At 51.7% G+C, this 21,776-nt stretch overlaps 1 protein-coding gene across 1 annotated transcript in view; it reads right to left on the bottom strand.

Moving 5' to 3' along the window:
* Positions 1-6,333, bottom strand: part of WNT7A (Wnt family member 7A) — a 61,312-nt gene extending 54,979 nt beyond the window's left edge. Inside the window, exons 1-2 of the mRNA XM_031009483.3 lie at positions 5,997-6,333; positions 1,187-1,413 (exon numbers count right to left, since the gene is read on the bottom strand). Coding sequence (XP_030865343.1) covers positions 1,187-1,413; positions 5,997-6,067 — 298 coding nt within the window. The 5' untranslated portion in view covers positions 6,068-6,333. The remainder of the gene's footprint in view (positions 1-1,186; positions 1,414-5,996) is intronic.
* Between the last annotated feature and the right edge of the window lie 15,443 nt (positions 6,334-21,776).

The following is a 21,776-nucleotide window of genomic DNA, read 5'->3' on the forward strand; positions in this document are numbered from 1 at the left end:
GACCTGGACAGGGTCAGGGGCATGGGGCTGAGGAAAGGAGCTAAGGCAGAAGAAATAGCTGGTGTCCAGTGTGGTGTGTTTGGGAAAAAGGACAAGGTTGAGTGAGCAAGGTGAAGGGGTAAGATGGCAGCAGAGGTCAGCAGCAGCTAGATGAGCAGTGGGGATTTCATTCTGATGCAAGAAAGCCTCCAAAGGGGTTTAAGCAGCGCAGTGACATGATCTGATTTCCATGTAAAAGGATGATCCTGCCTGCTGGGTGCAGAAGGGACTGCAGGATGGCCAGGAGCAACAGGGCAATGAGATGGGGGAGCATGGGACAGCCTGGGAGCCCAGATGTGACAGCAGTGTGACCTGAGGAGGAGGCGGCAGGATACCCAAAGATATCCAAGGCTGACCTGGCTTTCAGGGAAGTTCACAGTGCAGAAGCCAGCCTGTGGCAGTTTCTGGTCCCCTAATGCACACGCACACAAGCCAGAAGACACACAGCATGGCCTCCTGCCACTGACCAGGGCCTCCTGGAGACCAGCATCGCTCTCTCTGACCCTTTTCCACCAGACTTTTGTTATAGTTGCTTCAGAAGTCAAATGTGTGGCTCAAAACTCTGTGTGTATGAATGTGTCTGCACGCACCATTCCCATAAAACAGTTGCAAAGTCAAAAGCCCACAGGAGTCAAGCGGATCATGTCACAGGAATGCACAGGACAGGCAGCAGTAGGGAGTGGTGGGGACTGTGGCAGTGAATGGGTTGCCCATTCACTGCTGCAACTAAAGGGAGTTGTGTTCTCAGTTTAAGGTCTTTGCAACCACATGGGCACACATGTAAATTAAGAGTAGATCTGCCAACTTTTCAAAAGAAACCAGAAATTCCTATATTTTAGGTGAAACAACAAATTTTAAAATTTGGGCTTCAATTCAAAACACAACATCAGCACTGCATCAGAGGTTAACATTTGGGTCACTGGTTGCTGGTTTGCACCTCTGTCAATAAACGATTGAGGGGGTATGGATTCAACCAGAGACCTGACCTTCACTGAGAGTCCTGAATGCAAGTCAATGCACCTGCAGGACCCCATACTGAGGGATATTCTAGCAGGGGCAGGTGAGGGAGTTCCAGAGGGCACCTGAGGGTATTCTGGTGTCCCTAGAGCCTGTAAGACTCTGCAGGGGTGTTTGGGTGAGCACATACCCACTTTGAGCTCCTTCCCGAAGACGGTGCGCTCTCCCAGTGCAGAGCAGTTCCAGCGGCCATTGCGGAACTGAAACTGACACTCGTCCAGGCCCATTTGTGAGCCTTCTCCTATGACGATGATGGCGTCGGGCCGGCTCTGGCAGATCGCCCGCTGTCTGGGAGCCAGGCCTGGGATCTTATTACAGATGATGCTTGCGCCCAGAGCTACCACTGAGGAGAAGCCACTGGAGGGAGAGACACAGAGAGATGGAGCATTAGGCCAGCAAGGGGGCATGGCCTGGGAACCCTTCGTAGGTGTCCAGCACTGGCCACCCCACTGCTCCCAGCAGTGGTCTCCCAACTTTTTTGATCCTGCACCCCTAACTCATGTCCATTCGAATAGAAACCCTATAATTTCTACATAGGCTCTTGAATCAATGCGTATACCCAATATCAGTGAAACACACACACACTTGATTTTTGTTTTAGAAACAAAAAAAGATGATGTATGTCACAAACATTACATGGAGTAAAAAAGGCAAGTTGCCTTTGAGTTTATGGTAGGATGCAATTGAGATGAAGTTCAAAAACATGCAAAAGAAGCTCTATATTGCTAGGGAATCATCTCTTTGGTAAAATTGTAAAGGCAAGCAAGGAAATGATGACTTCAAAGTTTCATGCAGCAGGTGCCTTTGAAGGAGTGATGGGTGCACAGATATTCATTAAAAAAATCTGTTTTTTAATGTATATGTAACATATACTTTCATGTATGTATATGTTTTATTGTTGGAAAAAAACCTTAAAAAGCAATTGTAAGTAGAAGTCCTGGCATTTTCTTCCTGCTGTCAATGGAGTACACGTATCCCACTCCGGGCATGACTGGCCTAGAGGATGTGTGCGACTATTATGAGGAGAATTCCTATCTTCCTCAACTATTCACTGATATATATCGGATACCCATCATGTGCCATGTACCATGCTAGGAGACAGCTGTGCACCTGACAGGCAATGCCCTGCCCTCAAGGAACTAGGGAGGGTGACAACACAGATGTCACAAATGAATAAAACAGGCCATCTCGACAGTGATATGTACTATGAAGAAAGTAAAGGAAGATGCTGGGATGGCAACTGGGGTGTGGGGGTGGTGAGGAAAGTGAGGGCCTCTTTAGCTGAGGTGATCAAGAGGACTTCCTTGAGGAGTTGACATTAGAACAGAACAGAGATCTGAATTGCCAGGAGGCATCTGTGGGAAGATCTGGAGAAGGGTATTCTATGCAGAGAGAACAGAAAATGCAAAGTTCTAGGAGAGAAGTTCGGGGTCTTCAAGGAATAGAAAGAACCCATGGAAACTGCTACAAAACCAGGGCTTGAGATGCAGGGAGATCCTGGGAAGAGGAGATGGCTGAGGGCTGGCATTTTCTCAGGTGCATCAGGCAGCACCAGGAAGCACTGAAGGGTGTAAGCAGGACACTGAGATGACCTGGTGATCCCCGCTCCATGTAGGAAAGACCTGTGGGGTGCCAGAGCAGGAGCAGAGGGACTAGGCAGGTTAGGGTTGGTGGTGGCTTGGCTTGGTGGCAGTGGTAGGGCTGCAGGTAGAGCCACTGGGCAAGTGCCTCATCCTGGGACTCAGCCGTGGGCAGTTTTCTGGAGTTGCAATTTGTTAGAGTAAGGTTCTCCTGTACCAATAACTCAAGGAGGTGACATGGACCCATGCCCTCCAAGCGCACAACTGATCACTCCTGCCGTTTCCCTAGGCTCCTGCCACGTGCCAGCCTTCTCCCTGCAGTAGGCACTCTGTCCTTGCTGGCTCCTCTCCCTGGAAGCACTCTCACCCCTGATCTTCACAAGCTTGGCTTCTTGCCATTATTCACATGACCTCAAGGGTCACCTCCCTGACCAGCCCAGCTAAGGGCTCCTCCCTCCCCTCCCTCCCCCTAATAAATTCCCATCACAATCTCTGTTTTGTTTACTGGATATTCTTGATTACTCATGGTCTACTGAAATGTTTTCATGTCTGTGTTTTTAATTTGCATGCTCACTTGATCACTTGTCTTCCTCCTGAGAGGATGAGCTCCCTGAGGGCAGGGAGGCTGTCTGCTGGTTCACTATGAACAAATGGATTGTGGCACTTCAAAGATGTGGCTCCGGGTGAGTACCTATTACACGGCAGGTGCCCCCAAATATGCATCAAATGCATCAGTAAACTTGGGCAGTGTCCCTACTATGTGCCAAGGCAGTATGGTGGGTGCTGCCACAAACAGCAGCTCATGTGACCTTTCCACACAGCCCTGTGGGGCAAGAATCATCACATCCGTTTCACATATTTGAAAATTGAGGCTCACAGAGGTTGGGACCTGGAGGAAGGTTCTCAGCTAGCAGGTGTTGGAGGTGGGACAGCCTGGCTTTGCACCTGCATCTCAGCGCTAAACCCGAGTCTAACACACACTAGAATGCTGGGAATGTCTGAGGAAGAAGCAGCATGAGAAGATTAAGTGGAGACGTTTTGGCATCATTTGTCAGGAGGACCCTCTGAGCACCTAGCTGGCCACCAGGAAATTTCTACACCAGCAGAGAGTGGATAGGTTGGCATACTGGGGCCAAAAATTCATAGGTGCAATAGACTAGCCCCTAAGGGTCTGGCCTAGGTTCTCATCTAAGCTTCGTTCACTTATTAGTTGTGCGATCTTAGGCAAGTTTCCTTCCCTCTGCACTTCAGTTTCTCCATGGCTAAATTAGGGTATTGATAACTAGTCCCCACCTCATCGGCTGCTGTGAAAATCGAATGTGCTAGAACATGGAAAGTGCTTAGAAGGTGCCAGGCACATAGTGAGTGCCCCATAAATGTGGTGGTGGTGTTGTAATTATCATTATTATTATCGGATCTGATTGTTGCAATAGGCTAGTGCGGAGTCACCTGAACTATCCGAGCAAAATAAGAATACCGCAGATGCCCCACCATCAGCCAGAAGCGGGTAGAGCCGTCACGTCTGGGGAAATGGAAAAACCTTTTAGGGACGCTGAGACTTCACCCCTCATGCCCACTATACAGATGAGTAGCCCGAGGCGCAGGGAGCAGCAGGGCCTGGCCCGAAGTCACCTGCAACTCCCACCTCCCCGACCTGGACCTCTCCCTACCCCAGAGGGCAGCTTGAGGCGGAAAGCCAGCGCCCTGCAGGACTCCCTCCCTCCCTCCCTCTCGGGCAGCTGGGCCCCCGCAGGGCCAATCCGGGGAGGCCGCGGCGCCGGCGGGAGGGCGGCCCGCGGGCGGGCGGGGCGGCCAGGGGAGGTTATTTTCTGCTGTTTTCCCTTTCTGTCTCCCCCGCCACCCGGGTCCCTCCTCCCCGTTTCTAATTAAAAAGGAGATAAAGCCGCACGCGGCCCGAGTCAATCGGCCCGAGCCAATCGGCCCGAGCCAATCGGCCCCACTGGCTTCCTGGATGCTGAATGTGCGCGGGGCGGCGGGGCGCGGGCCAAGATGAAGATTAAAGCAGGAGAAAAAAAGGAAAGCCACGCAGACGCGGGCGAATCAATAACACTTAAAACACACCGGCAGGCTGGCGGTACTGGCGCGATCCCCGCAGCCGCCTCTCCGCCGCTGGTCGGGCTGGCGGCCCCTGGTCGGCTCTGCACGCACCTGCTAGCGGCCGCGGCCGGACAACTTGCGAAATCCCCGCTCCAGAGACGTGGACTGGGGAAGTGACGGGGTAGAGGGGTAGTAGTGACAAAACACAAAGGGTCTGCCACGCACATCCCCTCGCCGCAGCCCCTGCGGTCCACCCCTCCTCAAAAGGGATGGTAATGGGTTCACTGCTGGGGGCTGGAGGGGCAGGGTGTGTGAGACCTACCAAGCGGGCCCTTCAGCGCCAGAACCTCTATCCATGCCCAGACCCCCCCGCCCCCACACCGCTCCGAACCTCACACACGTTGTCTTAAGTACAAAGGGTGACCGGCTTTGCACAAGCAGCTCCAGGACGCGTCCCGAGCTGCCCCCTCCCACCTTCCAGCCAGAGCGCCCCCGAGCCCCACCTCCACAGAAACGCTAGGTGAAGCCGGAGGGCTGCTCGCGCGCCCGGCCGCCTCTGCTGCCCAGTTCCAGGGGGCGGGGTGTCCCGCCTCTCTCTAGCGCTTGTCTCCCTCTGTGTCTCAGGCCGCCTCTCGTCCCACCTTTGTGTGTGTTTGTTGGGGGTGGGACGTGCTGTCCCCTTGGCCCGGGAAGGGGCTCTGGGAGTCTAAGGGCCCCTGGAAATTGGGTGGTGCCAAGGCTCCGAGCGGCGGTTTATGTTTTTGCCAGCGAATGTCCTTCCTCCTGGGTACCTGTTCCCTGTTTGCACGGACCGGCCCCGCCAGCCACCTGGGGACTGCCCAGTCTCTAGGAGCGGCTGTGCCGCGCCTCCTGAGAGAGTTCGTCTCGGGCTCCGGGGACTGAGCTCCCCGAGATTGGCTGTGGTCCTGGCTTGATGTTCCTGCTAGACCTGCTGTCCCTATGCCCGGGTCCGAAGGGTCCCCGGGATGGGCTGAACCTTTGCAGCAGCTAGCCCTCCCCCAGAGTCCCTCAGGCTGGAGCGTCCCTACCGACTGTCTCTGGTCCTGGGGGATTCCAGACTCAGACGTCCTCAGGATGGCCAGTCCCCCTGCCTATATCTCCTGGGGTGTCCGCCTGCGGGGGGCCTTTGTGCGTCCACCGCTCCCACACCGCACCCACCCGGCCTCTCAGAGAAGCTGTGGAAGTTGGTGGCCGGCAGAGGCTCGCAGGCGGCACACCTCCCTCCCCGGGCCGTGCCAACTTTGTCGAGACACGCGCGGAAAGGGCGCAGGCAGCCCTTACCCGATCCGGAGGTAGACCATGCCCAGGCTGAGAAAGAGGTGGCCCAGGCAGCGCCGCGCTTTCCGGTTCATAGTCCCGATTGGCCGCCGGGGCCGCGGGCCGGGCTGTGCTGATCCCGCGGGCCGGCCCCGGCGGGGCAATCAACATAGCCCGCCCGGGAGGCGCGAGCCGAGGCGTCCCCGGGGCCGTCTGTCGGTGCGCCCGTCCGCGCGCTCCGCGCCCGAGCCTCGCCAGGAGCGCGGGAGCCACGGAGCGGGAGGAGGGAGGGAGGAGCGAGCGCGGCGTGGGGCGACGCCGGGCTGCGCGCGAGCGACCGGTGCAAGTGTGCGAGACGCGGGGAGTGCGGGGGCGCTGCTGCCTCCCGCCCCCGCCCCTCCCTCCTTTCCCCCGTCCCTCCCCCGCCCGCCTCCCCGGAGCGCCCGCCCAGCGCCCCTGCGCCCGCGGGACAGGGCCGCCTGCACCAGGCGCGCGCTCGCGCCTTTCCATGCGCGCTCCCGGGGGCCCCCTCCCTGCTCCGGGGTGCAGGTGGCAGGCTGGGGAGCACAGCCCGGTTGGAGGCGGTAGGAGCCCGCTCGCCCCCCACCCGTCACTAACTTGCAGATTGCAGGGCGAGTGGGCGTCCAGAGGCTGCCCTCGGGTGGAGTGGACCAGACTCGGCCGAGAGGTCTAGTGCCTTGGTCTGCTGCCCTGCTCCCTCCAGCCCGGAACAGGGAGCTGGGGCTGACAGGGCACACCCCAGTTCCCCAACCCCAGCTTCAGGGGAGGGCGCCCCCTTTCGCGGAGCGACGGGCTGACTGGCTCAGCGTATTTCTTCCCTACCCCCACCTATTCGAGAGTGGCGGCAGGGGGTGCCCAGGTTGGGCAGCCTTCTCTGGGATCCTGCTGTTAGCCGGCAGACTGAGTCTGGCTGAGGCCCAGTTGCCCCGCGCCGAACAGCAGTGGGGCGCCTGAGCCGCGGGAGTGTGAGGGGCGCAGCTGGCCGCTCAGAGCGCGCTCGCGGCGACACCAGGCGGACGCGGCGGGTGGTGCACCTCGGCCTCGCTCCCGGGAACAGAATGCTTTGAGTGCCCTGGCCGACCCGAGGGGGCTAACCCCCTTCTTTGGTGTACACCTCATCCAGTGAGCTAGGGGGAGTCTAACTGTCCCTGGAAATTGGGTGGTGCCAAGACTCCGAGCGGCAATTTATGTTTCTGCCAGCGAATGTCCATCCTCCGGGTACCTGTTCCCTGTTTGCACGGACCGGTCCCGCCTGCCACCTGGGGGCTGCCCAGTCTCTAGGAGCGGCTGTGCCTGCGCCTCCGGAGAGTGTTCCTCTCGGGCTCCAGGGACTGAGCTCCCTGGGAGTGGCTGTGGTCCTGGCTTGGTGTTCCTGCTGGACCTGCTGTCCCTATGCCCGGGTCTGGCAAATCTGAACTCAGGTTTCAGCTGAAGACACTGAGGCTCAAGGAGGTGAAGGTGTTTGCCCAGAGTCACCAGCTAGCGAGTGGCACAACCATATGGGAAACAAAGTATGCCCAACTGTAGTAACCTCCTGCACCCAGCCCTGCCTATCCTTCAAGATTGCCTTTCTAAATTACACACACACACACACACACACACACACACACACACACACACACACACCCAAAAGCCACCATTCAGGCATTCATTCATATTCCATATTCTGTGCCAACCACGATAGTGGGCACCGTGGACGCAAGGAAGAAGAAAGGCAAGAGTCTTTCTTCTTGGGGCCAGGAAGGAGACAGATGATAAGTGAACAAGAACAGAGTTGCAGATAGTAGACCATTAAGCAGGGTGATGGGAGAGGGAATACTGGGTGTTGGAGGGTTAATTTTAGATCTGAGGAGGTGGCATTTGAGGTGAGGCCTGAAGGACACAGCATCAGGGGTCCAGCACTGCAGGAAGGGGACCAGCAGGTGCAAAAGCTCAGAGGTGGGCATGAGCCCCAGGGAGGAGATGGTGGGCTGCAATAGAGAGAGAGAGAAGGCCTGAGCTTGAAGGGAGATGGGGCTACACAGATCCACAAAGCTGTGTGGGCACGTCAAGGAGCTTGGATTTCAGTGGTGTGTTCAGCTGGGGACATTGGAGGGATGAAGAAGGGGGTGACTGATCTGATTTGTGTGTTCAAAAGCTCCCCGTGGCTGTCCTAAGGGAACACACTGTGGGAATGGGGACAGGTGAGTAAAGTGCGCCATCAAGCAGACCAGAGAGGAGATGACAGTAGGGGTCCAGGTGAGACATTGGTAGTTTGGGTTAGGGTGGTGCTCTTAGAACATGACCACAAAATTATTTGACACTCCTCCCATGAAGAAGTGGGTTCTCTGTGCTCTGCCTGCGTGAATCCGGGTGGGCTTGTGATGGCTTCCACCAATAAGATGTAGCAGAAGTGATGCTCAAAAATTACAAGTCTTCGCGATAAAAGACAATGCAGTCTTTGTTTTGTTGACTGGCGCACCAGTGCTGGGGCCATGAGCCACCATGGAAGAGGCCTAGAGGCCACCATGCTGTGAGGAAGCCCAGGCATAGGCAGAGGCCACCTGTGCTTGCTCCAGCCCACAGTCCCAGGTGAGTTCAGCACTGGAGTCACCTTGCCCAGGTGCCAGAAATGTGGGTGAAGGTACCTCCACCATTGTGTCATGCTGGCTTTGTGTCTGCCAAGCTAAAGCATGGTGGACAGTGGCCGTGTAGTATCCCCAGTGTACCCTGCCCAACTTCCTGAGCCCTATAACTTGTGAATATAATGATTGTTTTACCACTAAGTTTGGAGGGGATGCTTGTTACACAGCAGTTGTAACTAGGACAATAAGGGTAGAAGTGGGGTGCAGAGAGGAGAAAAGGACCCAGGATATGGGGCCGGTGTCTTGCACAGACAGGATTTGAAAGGATTCGGGAGGGGTGGGTAGAGAAAGAGAAAGAGGAATGATAGGTGACCCCGATGTTGGCTGGAGTATTTGGGTGAATGGAGGTGGCTTGTAATGATCTGGAGATGGTTGGAGGAGCTAAGAGTTTGGTAAAGGAAATCACAAGGTCTGTCCTGGCCATGTTCTTCCCTCCTGCATTGTTCCTCCTCCTCTTCCTCCTCTTCCACCCTCAGATCAAGTCAGCACAAGCCCTGAGCAGTCTACCTCCAAAGAATCTCCAAATATGACCTTTATTTTCTGCATTCACCATCATTCCTAGACCAAAGTTTCACTCATGTCACGAATGCTGGGGTGTACTTGTGACCCGATGTCAGGCCAGGTGCTAGGCACATACCAACAGCTCCACACAGGTGCTGGGTGCATCAGAAGATGAGAGAGGAGGAGGAAGAAGAGGAGGAATACAGGAGGGAAGAATATGGACAAGACAGATCAATATATCAAATAAATCCAGTCTCTGCCCCTCCTGGAGCAACCCATCTGAGGACCGATTTCATGATCAAACACATAGGTAGCATTATTACATGCCAGGCACTGTCATTTACAGCCTCAGCATATCAACTCACTGAATCCCCTGAAAATGCCAAGGGGTAGGTACTCCACTTGTTGATATCATTATCACAGCCATCATTATTTGATAGAATGAGGAAAGTGAATCAGGGAGGGATTAAATAAAGTATCAAATTCCCACAGCCAGTCCATGGCTGAGCTGAGCTTCGAACCTAGAAAATACTGACTTCAGCATCTGCTCTTAACCCACCCCCCAGCCCCATTAGGCTGCCCATCTAATGGAGGAGGGGGAAGGACTTGGGACACTCCAATAGGAAAAAAGGTGTTAGGCACCAAGATGTGTGGTGCACAGTGGGCTGTTGGAACACAGAGGAGCTCCTCAGCCAGTCTCAGAGGATCAGGGAAGGCTTCCTAGAGGAAGTGTTCCTAAAATGGGATCCTAAAAGAGTGAGTTGGTATTAAGCAAGTGAGTTTTTGAAACCAGAGGAAACAGGGCCACGGAGGTTCAAGGTGCCTGGATATTGGGGCGTTAGAGGGAAGGAGATATGCAGGGAAGAGGCTCAATAGGGAGTCTAGGGACACAGGGCATATTAAGGGGGGCAGCAGTGTTACATGATCAGGTTTTTGTTTCAGAAGGTTCATGGTGGCTGTCATGGGAGCCAACAGAGGAGGGAGCAAGAGAGGAGGGCAAGTCAGGAGGTCTCAATAGTTACCTGTGGGAGAGAAGGCTTACCCTGGACAGATGGTGGGGAGAGAAGGGGGTGGATTTGAGACCGAGCTTGAAGGCAGGGTAGACAGGATGAGGAAGGCCTCCAGGACAGTGTCCTGTCCTGTGAGAGTGTGGCTGGTGAGAAAAATACAGACTGGGGACCCTGGGAGCAGGAGGTCTCAGGGAGTGAAACTTGGTTTTGGACATGCTGAGTCTGAAGTGTCTGTAGGTCACTGAAGGGTGACTGGTGCTCGGGGAGAGGCTTGGGGCTGTCACTTCTAGGTTGGATATCCCCAGCTAGAAGTGGACAGACATTCAAATCAAGGCAAGGAGAGGACACCCTGGGAGACCAAGAAGGATGAGTGGGGAAGGCCCAGTGCAGAGCCCCAGGAATTCAGCATGATTTAAAGAACCAGCTGGGGAAATGGAGTGACTAAAGGTAACAAAGACAAGCCTGAGAGGCAGGGAGTTTATCAGACAGTGAGAGAAGGAAAAGGAATTTGTAGTGTTTGGCTTCACAGGGAAGGAAGGAGAGGCAGAACTAAAAAGGGTTCCATCTTACCAGCCTAACATCCAGAGATCTTTATGGTCTAGCTCAAAATTACCTTTACAGCCTCCACTTTCCCCAAACACTTGTGCCCATATCACAACAAATTAGTGGGTTGCCACTAGCATTTACAAAAAGAAATAGATCAGAAAATAACAGAGGGCATTATGCATAAGGTTCCAACTGTGTGTGTGCATGTGTGTGTGTGTGTGTGTGTGTGTCTGTGTGTGTGTATTGGATGTGTATGTGTATACATTTTGGGTTAGGATTTTTTAAAAAGTTGAGAGACTACTACTGCAGCCGGTTTTCCTTTGTATATGTCTAGAATGCCTTTAGCTCTTTTCTACCTGGTAAACTTCTAACTTATCCTCCAAATCCCACCCAAATGTCAACTCATCTGAAAAGCCTTCCTTGATCTACATTACTCCTATCCTAGGCACTTGGTGTCTTCCTCATTCATTCAGTCATCAAACATTCGTTGAGGATTAAACTGTGCTGGGCCCTGGGCTGGGTTCACTGCTGGGGTACAGCAGTAAACACAATGGATATGATCTTCAAAGGGACCACCTTTTAATGCATCTCTTCCTCTGTACTCTCACCCTTCTTGTGCTGATCTTGGCAGAGCCCTTCCCACCCCAAATGTTGTATGGCCTCACTCCCCTCCCTCCTCCATCAGAACATAATCTCCTTGTGGGAAAAACGCTGTATCCTTCATCTCTGTCTCCAGCACCCAGGACAGGGCTTTCATCAACATGAGGACCATGGTTTGGTAAAAAGAGTTCAGACTTTTGGGTCAGATAAGTCTGAGTTTGAATCCCAACTCTGAGACCTACTAGCTTCGTGATCCAGAACGGTTTATTTTTAACTTGTTTGGATTTCTGTGGGCCTAATAACGTTCAGGTAATTTAATCCTTCACCTGACTGGGAGCTCCTCCAAGGATTCATTCCAAAACCTGGAACCTAGTGTGAATAGCGGTTTCATGACTGTTTCAATGGGACCCATTGCAGAAAGTTCTTCTTTGGCAGAGTCATGCTAGCCCAGAATTTTTCTCCCCATTTAGCTCCCTCTGCCTGGATTAAGAAGTGAGAAGGATACCTCTTCAGCAGGTACTGTTCCTCTTTAAGCCAAATCAACCATACCTGGGGCAGGTGCACAGTCAGCCAGGTGCTTTGTCGCCCCCTGCTGGATACAGAAGGAGATCAGCTTAGATCTCGGCCACAGCAATAATCTCTAAGGGATATGGAGTCCTGCTGTATACCAGACACTGCTGTCAGTGAGGGCTCTAGAGGTGTCCACATCCTGGCTCCACCGTTTATTATCTTTGTGACCTTAGAAAAGTTACTTAAATCCCTCGTTGCCTCAGTTTATCTGTAAACTGGGAACAGTAATGGTTTCTACCTCCTTGGGTAGTTTTGAGGTTTGAGATACTACAAGTAAAGTGCTTAGCACATTGCCAGGAACATAGCCAGTGTCGTGTACACGCTTGTAAATTAAATTAAGAGAGAGGCCACCGCCACCATTGGTGCTGCCACGGATCAAGAAAGGGTGTTTGTGTTTAAGGTGGTCTCCAACGGCGGGTCCCCCAGGGTGAGATTATAGAGACTTTCCACCTGTGTTTGGTCCCTCTGTTTTCTTCGTTGATGCTTAGAAGAAAACTTCAGCAGCATAAACCATAGCCAAAGCTTTCAGTAAGTGTTTGGAGCTGCTGGGAGCCCTGTACTGGGAGCATTTTTTTTTTCTTTTCTTTTGAGACAGAGAGTCTCGCTCTGTCGCCCAGGCTGGAGTGCAGTGGCTCGATCTTGGCTCACTGCAAGCTCCTCCTGGGTTCACGCCATTCTCCTGCCTCAGCCTCCTGAGTAGCTGGGACTACAGGTGCCCACCACCATGCCCAGCTAATTTTTTGTATTTTTAGTAGAGACGGGCTTTCACCGTGTTAGCCAGGATGGTCTCCATCTCCTGACCTTGTGATCTGCCCATCTTGGCCTCCCAAACTGCTGGGATTACAGGCGTGAGCCACTGCACCCAGCGGGAGCATCATTTTAGTTGAATGGATTGATGAAGGAAAGAAATACTCTCATGTGGGAAAGTTCTCAGAAGAAAATGAAATTCAGAGCTGTGACACAGAGCAGCTCCGTGGGGAACCTCAGGTAGTGTGACCAGAGAAGGCTCTGAAGAGCTGAGAACTGAACAATGAAAAACACCCTTGAAGCTTCATTTTGCCTCCTCCAGAAGCCATCCCTGGCCGACTCCTCCAACAGGATATTGACCTCCACAGCCTCTGTGCTAGCCCCTGTTCAAGCAGCCACCATAAACACCACAAACACCACAGCCTCATCTGTGTGTTTGTTTGCTCCCCATCCCCTGACATGGGCACCTCCAGAGGGCACCCAGAGCTGCACACCCAGTGATGATCACCAGACCCCGGGTAATCAGCCCATGGAGAGCAGAGGAGCTGGAAAGAAGGAGAGGTGGGAAGGAGGTGGCAGAAGCCATTAGGGTGTCAATTGTAAAGGCCTGTAGGCTTCATCCTGTAGATGGGAAGGCACCCACATTGTCAGAGCAGGGCTGTTATCCAGTCCCATGTGGGTTTTCACCAGTGAGATCAGCCTCTATTATTTTGTGGCTATCCAGCATTCAACTCCTGTGACTGGCACCATGGTGTCTGCTTGGGGAGCCCCCCTCTGTGCACCTGGCTGGTAGGAGGTTGTGCTGCCTCCGATGGAATCTCTTCTTCCTCCTTCTGCCTTGGAGCTGTTGGCCCCCAGGTCCTCTCTCCCAGGATTAGAGCAGGCAGGGCAAAAAGCTGGGGTTTGAAGACTACATTCCTACAGCTGGGGAGCAGCAGGAACACAGAGACCATCCATCTGCTCAAATAAGGAAACAGCCTCTCTCTTTGCACTGTGATAGCATGCACAATTTACTGAGGACCTAGTATGTGCCAGGCTGTCTGATGAATGCCTTATATTTCTTTGCTGCTAGCAGCACTTTTCCCAGATGGCTGTATGGTTCGCCCATTACTTCATTCAAGCAGAATATCACCTCCCACATCTCTGCCCCATGGGGGTGACCCCTGAGTACCCTGCGCTTTCATGGCACTGTCTAGACCACCTCTTACTCTGGCTTTATTTATATGCCTAGAATGTGTCAGCACCCCCCAACTTTACATTGTGTATTTGTTGACTTTTGTTTGTCTGTCTTCCTCTTTGCACTGTCTGCCCCACAAGTAGGAATATTTGCTACTTAACAGCTGCATTTCGTAGAATGATGCCTGGAACATGGGCGGCCCTTGATGAATAATTGTTAGACACATGAATAATTGGATGATTCTCATGCACTCCTCATAAAAACCTCATTTTCCGGAAGAGAAAATTGAGATGTTGAGGGGTTAAGTTGCTTACCCAGCATCTAGCTGAGCGTCTAGCTGAGTGTCTGGCACTTATGTTAACACATGACTCCATTCCCTTTTTGTCTTCTCCCACATCTCCTCACTCCTGCTAATAATAGGCTCCTTTGCACTGATTTCACCTACATAGATTTCATCTCCATCCCAGCATTCCTAATACCCACTGCTATGCACGAGGTGGGCCTCACCCAGGCCAGTGATTCAGTGTTATCAAGGGGGCAGGAGGTGGGGGGCAGAATGGGTAGGACCAGAGCATCCTGACTGGGAGGAGCTGGAACATGGGCCTTGGGGCTGAAAAATTGATGTCTCCCTCCTCCTGCTGCCAAAGTCCTATTGACTCCCCTGCTGAACCATCAATCTGTTTGTGAATCTGGGGGCCAAGATTGTGGAAGAGGCTGCAAAGAGACAATCCATCCTACACGTGGGGAGACTGAGCCCCATTGCAGGCCTGAGAGGCTCCAAAGGCACATAGCCAGCTAGGGGCAGAGTTGGATATGAAATACCGCTAGGGCACTAGCGGGGCAACACACCCGGCTTTGAGTCTCGGCTCAGCCTCTTGCTGTGTGACCTTAGGAAAATGGTGAACCTCCCTTAGCCTATTTCCATATCTGTATGGAGATGATAATAATAATAATGCCATCTCATAGGTTACAGCAATCATATATATAACACATTCACATTTAGCAGAGCAACTGGCACATAGCATGCACTCAACACATGATAGTTATTTGATGATGATGATTATGGCGACAAAGATGTGTATTGGAATCCAGCCCTCTAGGATCAGAGGAATCTTGAAGATCATCAGGGCCACTGTTTCTCAAACTACTATGTGCATCCAAATTACTTAGGTATGAAACAGATGCCCAGGTCCCCCTCAAGACCTCCCAAGTTGGACTTCCTGGCAGAGGTGGAGGGAAGTCTATCCCATCTCCACTGAGTAGTGGCCAACTGTGCTCAAACTTCTCTCAGGGAGAGCAGCTCACTCATCCCAGGAGAGCCCCTTGCATTTGGGTACAATGGTGACTGGGACACTTCTTCCTCATACCAGTGAGAAATCAGCTGATAGAGGTTAGAGGGATCAGAGAAGGGAACAGTGGGTCCCCACTGTTCTGTGGGCCTTGATTTCTCCAGCTCAGAAATGGAGTAAGGCATGCCAGCTCTAAGTCTCTGTCTCTTCAAAAGGGGTCTATGGACTCCCAGGTTTCCAGAGAGGAATGCTTAGGGCTCCAAGAGTGAGAATTTCAAATGGTCTTTTTTTTTTTTCATTTTAACATGAATCTAACATCCTCATATTTCAAACTATTAGGATGACCTCATTATAACTGAGAACTGTCCTCTAATTAACTTTCCTGTTTGAGTTTGCATTTTTGCTTATGGTCATAAGGTTCCCAGGAAAACCACTTTTGTGATTTGGAGCCCAGGAGAAGAAAGCAGTAATTCACTGAAGCCCCTGCCCTGTGTGAAGAAAGGGTTAGGAGGAGGTGGGCTAGAGGAAAGGGGTTGGGAGGTTTGATTCATCTCATGACAGAGGGTGATAGATGGTGCCAAATTTAATGGGCCCCACGTGGTGACAATTGACACCATGATCAGGCTACAAGCTGCCACTTGGCTTCAGCAAAGTAACATTCTCTGGCATATGTCAATTATCATTCATTTAAAAGTTAGATTTTGTAGTGTTTATGTTAGTTTATATTTCATCTGGAACTTGCAGATTTTAACAGCATAAGAGCCTATGCTTAGTTTTATGATAGTACATATCTAAGCAATGGTGTACTAAAAATTAGTTAAACCACCATTGAGTGTGTTTATTGGCCAGGGGGAGTAGTGTACAAGTTTCCCCTTTCAAGGAGCCCACATATCCCTCAAGCTTGAGAAACAAATCCCTGTTGATTTTGAAGGACCTCTGCATTCCCATGGTTTGTGAGCCCATGGATGGATCATCAGGTGGATGGGATTGTTTTAATTGAATTTGAGGTAAAGACCATTGTGAGGCCATTTTATACCAAATACCACCCGGTGAATATGTGTGTGTGTGTGTGTGTGTATGTACTTTAGGTTCTGCTGGCACCAGAATCCCCTGCAGGAGGGCTTGTTAATGCTCAGAGGGATGCCCACAGCCCAGGTTCACATTCAGTCCATCTGGGACTGAATGAAATGCACCCCAAAATGTGCATTTCTAACAAGTTCCCAGGTGATGCTGATGGCCACCCTTAGAGATCCAGAAGATCATCATCTGTGGGCTGGGAGGCGGGACTCAGGTCCACTGGCCTCTGTCCAGCCTGCTCTGGAATCCTGGGTAAGCCCCTTGTTCTGGGTAAGCCTCTGGACTCCCTACTTCCCATTCCTGCAATAAGAAGCTGGGGCAATAAGAAGCTGGGACAAGTCTAGTGCCTCATCCAGGAGCACGCATAAGCTCTGACACCTGGTTTGCCATTCAGAGTCTAAAGCCTGGTGTCTTACCAGTGAAGTTTCATGTCCACCCAGGAAGCCCCTGGAGCAGGAGGGCAGTGGCAGTCTTAGCTCCCTGCTTTGGGGAGACAAGCTGCGGAAACAGAAAGGCACACTCCCACTCCAAATCCCATCTCTGGCCCTGTGACCTTGTGCAAGTGACTGGTCTCCAGGGCTTCCCCTCTGTTGTAGGGTCACTGAGAAGTCCCTTCTGGAAAGCACCTGGATCTGGTGGGCCCTCTCAGACTCATCTGTGCCCTCCCAGCCACACTTTGCCTCACCGGCCGCTGGCCATCCGCCCGTGGGCTCCTGGTCACCTCGGGAGGAGAGCACTTATCACCATTCCACCCCCAAGGTCTTCCTCAGGATAATCTCCGGCCCGGGTGATTCATCTCATGGGCTGGGCCCTTCCTCTCGGGCCTGAAATATCTCCCTCCCCTCACCATTCCTGGGTCATGCCTGTGCCCCCAGCCATGTGACTTCCTCTGGGGACTGGCCCTGGGCCCCTGCCCTCCTGCCAGCCCTCCAGTCTCTAGCTAGCGACCCATTCTGGGCCTGCCATATCAGGCAGGGCTCAGCTGGGAGGGAGGAAGCCCACAGCTTGTTGTGCTGGGGAAAAAGTGCATCCCCACGTCCGGCCCCCACCCTGGCCCAGCCACACCTCTGCCTTTAGTGGGCTGGGCTTCCGGCACACATCCTGGCATGTCCTGGCCTGTTTATCACTTAGTTGCCACCTGGCGCTCTGCCCCTCATGCACACACATTCCCTGGGAGGCTTCTGGGGCTGGAGCAGAGTGGTTGGCCAGTATATCCCCCAGCTTTAGTGAGGCTGCCTTTCTCTGGAGCTAAGGATGGCTTTTTGGAGAAGATAGATCTGATCATATACCCCAGTTTCACTGTGGAATTGCTGTGTGACTTTAGGCAAGTGAGTCTGCATCTCTGGGTCTTAGTTTCTCTGATTTTTAAATAGAAAGATAAATACCTCCATCTCCAGTTGTTGTGTGGATTAAATAAGATAATTACAAACAGACTGATGCTTGAACCCTACCTCCAACCACTTAAATCAGAATCTCTGTGGAGCATATAAAAAGCTTTCAGGGAGGTTCTAAGACACAGCCATGGATGGAACCCACTAGTATGGAATAGTTAATGGCTGAAGCTCTGGACTAGATGAGCATGGATTTGAATTCTGGATCTGTTACATAATTATGGAGCCTTGATAGATTATTAGCCTCTCAGAGCTTCTGTTTACTTGTGTGTAGGATGGGGATAATAGTAATTACTTCCTAGTACTGTTATGAACATTAAATGAAGTAATAGATACTAGGTACTTTGCACACAGTGACTATTCCCTAAGTAAGTCAGGTGAGGAGAGGACAAGCCCTTCGTTCACCAGTTTACACAAGGCAGCTGACTCTGTGCCTGGTCCCTCGATGGCACTTCAGATGAATATCTGTAAATGACTAAGTGTAGCTGTTTTCATTATTGTAGACTAAAAAGTAGTGAAAAATCTCAATTATCCTGAAGATAAACTTTTTTCTGTCTTGTTACTGACTTCAGAAACTACATCTCCCAGCATCCTTTGCAGCTAGGGGCAGCCATGACTTTGTTCTGTTGAAAGAGATGTAGGTGGAAGCCCCTGGGCTTTCAGTTCCTTGAGTTTCCCCTTCCTCTGGCAGCCATCTTGAGAAGGACGGCCAAATGGAAAACAAGAAGGGACATGATGGCATGGTTGAGCTGCCATAGCAGCCCCGCAGCCTGCCTCTGGGCTTTTTTTTTTAAGTGACAGAAAAATCTATTATTGTTTAGGCCTCTGGGTTGGGGGATTTTTGTTTCTAGTGGAAGAAAAACAGATGCATCGGGCCTCCTCATTGTCCTACTTTCTGTTCTTAGTCCTCCGTGTCCAAAAAAATCTAGAACCAGTCACCTGAATCACTAATTCCCTCCTTAGATCTCTAGGGCTGGGTTAGAGGCACTACAGGAAACCTGTCCAACCCTTAATCTGACCCCTTGAGGCAGAGTTAGCCCCGAGTCCTGTCCAGGCTCCTCTGGCAGCCCCAGAAAGTTCAAGAAGAGAGAGTGACTCCCTCCTTCCCTAGATGCCAATACCCAAGTCCAAAATCTCACAGCTGCCATGGGTCTCCTGAGCTCTCCCTCTGGAGAGGCAAATATTTGTCAGAATCTTGGCTCTGCACTGATTTGCCATGGGCAATGTGACTTTGAACAAGCCTTAATGTTCCTATCCATAAGGTGGGTCTATGGCAATCAAGAGATAAATCTAAATAAGAAACTCAGAAAGGGACACAGTGGCTCTTGCCTGTAATCCCAGCACTTTGGAAGGCCGAGGAGGGCAGATCACTTGAGGCCAGGAGTTCAAGACCAGCTTGGCCAACATGGTGAAACCCCATCTCTACAAAAAAAACAAAAAAATTAACCAGGTGTGGTGGTGCATGCTTGTAATCCCAGTTACTCAAGAGGCTGTGGCACGAGAATCGCTTGAACCCAGGAGGCAGAGGTTGCGGTGAACTGAGATCATGCCACTGGCACTCCAGCCTGGATGACAGACCCAGACTCTGTCTCAAAAAAAAAAAAAAAAAAAAAAAAAAGAAACTAAGAAAGGGAAAAGTCAAGGTATGACTAGAGGTGAGCAATGCTAACAAACCAACCCAGAACTACGACTAAATATTCAAGGGAAGGGAGGTGGCAGAATATTACAAGGTCTGTGAATATTACAGACCTTGGCATTATAAAATCAATAGCACTGCTGGGTGCAGCAGTGGCTTATGCCTGTAATCCCAGCACTTTGGAAGGGTGAGGCAGGCGGATCACTTGAGGTCACGAGTTCAATACCAGCCTGACCAACATGGTGAAACCCTATCTCTACTGAAAACACATACAAAAATTAGCTGGGCATTGTGGTGGGCTTCTGTAATCCCAGCTACTCGGGAGGCTAAGGCAGGAGAATCGCTTGAATCTGGGAGGCGGAGGTTGCAGTGAGTCGAGATTGTGCCACTGCACTCCAGCCTGGGAGACAGTAAGACTCTGTCTCCAAAAAATAATAAATAAATAAATAAATAAATAGAATCAGTAGCCCAACGGCAGTATGTTAGGTGTGAGCATGATAGAAAGTGTGAAGGACTTAATTTTCTCATTCTTCATAACAGGGAAAAATAAATGCTAGGATTTAAACATGTAATTTAGCAGGGAGATGGCCCCTAATCTCTTAATGTTCTCCACAAACCTGGAGTGATCTTGTAAAAAATACTCATTTTGCTAACAAATCAAATATGTAAAGTTAACAACTGCTTTTATTTCACTCAAATTTCCTTTCCTTTGGTTAAATTCATATGGAAATATGCTTCATATATTTTATTTTTTAAATTGACATATACAGTATAATCTCATTTTAATAAAATTCCTTTCCTTCCTTCCTTGCACACTGCCTCTCTTCTTTCCTTCCTGTTACCCATCCTCCCTCTCTTACGTCTCCCATCCTTTCTTCCACTCCCACTCCTCCTTCCAAATATATACCTAGACAAACATCTGGAATGATGTTGCCTAATATTAATTCTAGGGTTTGGGGAACTAGGGTTTGTAATGATTGCCCTCCTGTCTCCATTTTGGCAACATTTTGCTATATAGCTTGAATGGTTTATAAAAGCACTTATCATTTTAATAAAGACAATATAATACTTTTTTTCCAAAAAATTATTCATATCCATTTTATGGGGTTCTCTTGAGCACTGAATGACATGACCAGGAAAGCACCTGGCACACTGTGGCAAGCACAAGTCCAAGATGGCCCCGAGATTTCTTTCCAGTGATGTACATGCCCTGTACATGCTGGTCCTTCTACCTGGAATGTTCTTTCCTTCTCCCTTTAGCAAATTTCTACTCATCCTTCAGGACCTAGTTCAACGTGAAGAAGTTCCTGACACCTACACCCAGCCAATCAGACCCTCTCTCTGGAGACTTAACGGGGACAGCAGAAAGGGTTAGCGTGCATTCACATAGCAGCAGTGTCCAAGGGTAACTGTTCAGAGGTCTTTGGCACCAAGACTACCTGGCACAGCCCAACTCTTGCTTTATTAAACCTTGTCTTCAGGCTTCCTGTATTCCACCACCTCCCCGGTATCCTTCCAACAAATTGTTTTTATTTAAAGTGGCCAAGTCAGTTTCTGCAGCTTGCAACTTAAGTACCCAACTGTTGCCCTGTCTCCCCAACATTGAGTTCCAGGCCCTCAGAAGTTTGTGGAATGAATTGAAGTCATGCGGAGGGTCATTGTAACAGGCCATCCTTCCTGCGACCCAACCTCCTGAAGGATGGAGCAGGAGACAGATACCTGTGCTGCCTCTGTGAGATGTCTGGAGCTGGAGGGCAAGGCACACACGGACAGTTCTTGCTTGCCAAGGAGCTCTGCCCATCTTAGGGAGGGGAAACGGCTCCAGAGGCTAGACCACGTGCTCAACGCCACACAGCCAGCGGAAAAAGCAGAGGGCCAGGCGTTTTTGCAAACATGCTGGTTTAATCCTCTGTGTGCGCCTCCATACACAGGGTCCTGACCTCGCTGTCCGCTCACTCGGGTGTCCCTTGCGTCCAAACTCCGCCTTACACACAAAGGGCGCTCAACAAGTGCTCACTGGCCCCTAATCCTCCCGCCGGGCCCGGGAGAGCAGAATTAGCAACAGCTGCATTTTGCAGATGGGGAGACTCAGATGTGCGAGGGCTACCCCAGGGCATCCAGGTGTGATGTGGGGGTCCCGAGGCGCGTCGCCAAGTCAAGATATCCCGGAGCTCAGTTCGTTCCTCTCAGCCTGCGCGGTGCCCACGATGATGGAAGACTTTGCAAGACCCCTCCTGGGTCGTTTCGAACCGAGCTGCCCTAGAGCTGTCGGGTAGGTGAGGGGGAGACAGGTGCACGAGCTGACCTTGTAGGTGACCGAAGAAGGGGAGGGAAGCAGGCCCGATGGAGCCGACCTGTACCTGACGCAACCCGCTGTGGGCCGAAATGGGAGCTAAGCCAGATGGAACAAACGACCCCCAACCCGAGCCCGGCGGGACGAACAGGACATCCCGCGTTGTTCCACCTGCCAAAGAGGGCGAGAGCGCGGGCCGACCGGAGCAGAGCGAGAGGGCGGGGCCAAGCGGAGCGGATGGGGCCGAGTGGACGAGCCGAGGGAGTGCGGCGCAGCCGAAAGTAGCCGAGTGAAGCCGAACAGAGACGAGGCGCGGGTCGGG

Source organism: Gorilla gorilla, chromosome 2 (assembly GCF_029281585.2).
Source record: "Gorilla gorilla gorilla isolate KB3781 chromosome 2, NHGRI_mGorGor1-v2.1_pri, whole genome shotgun sequence".
Taxonomy (NCBI): Eukaryota; Metazoa; Chordata; class Mammalia; order Primates; family Hominidae; genus Gorilla; species Gorilla gorilla.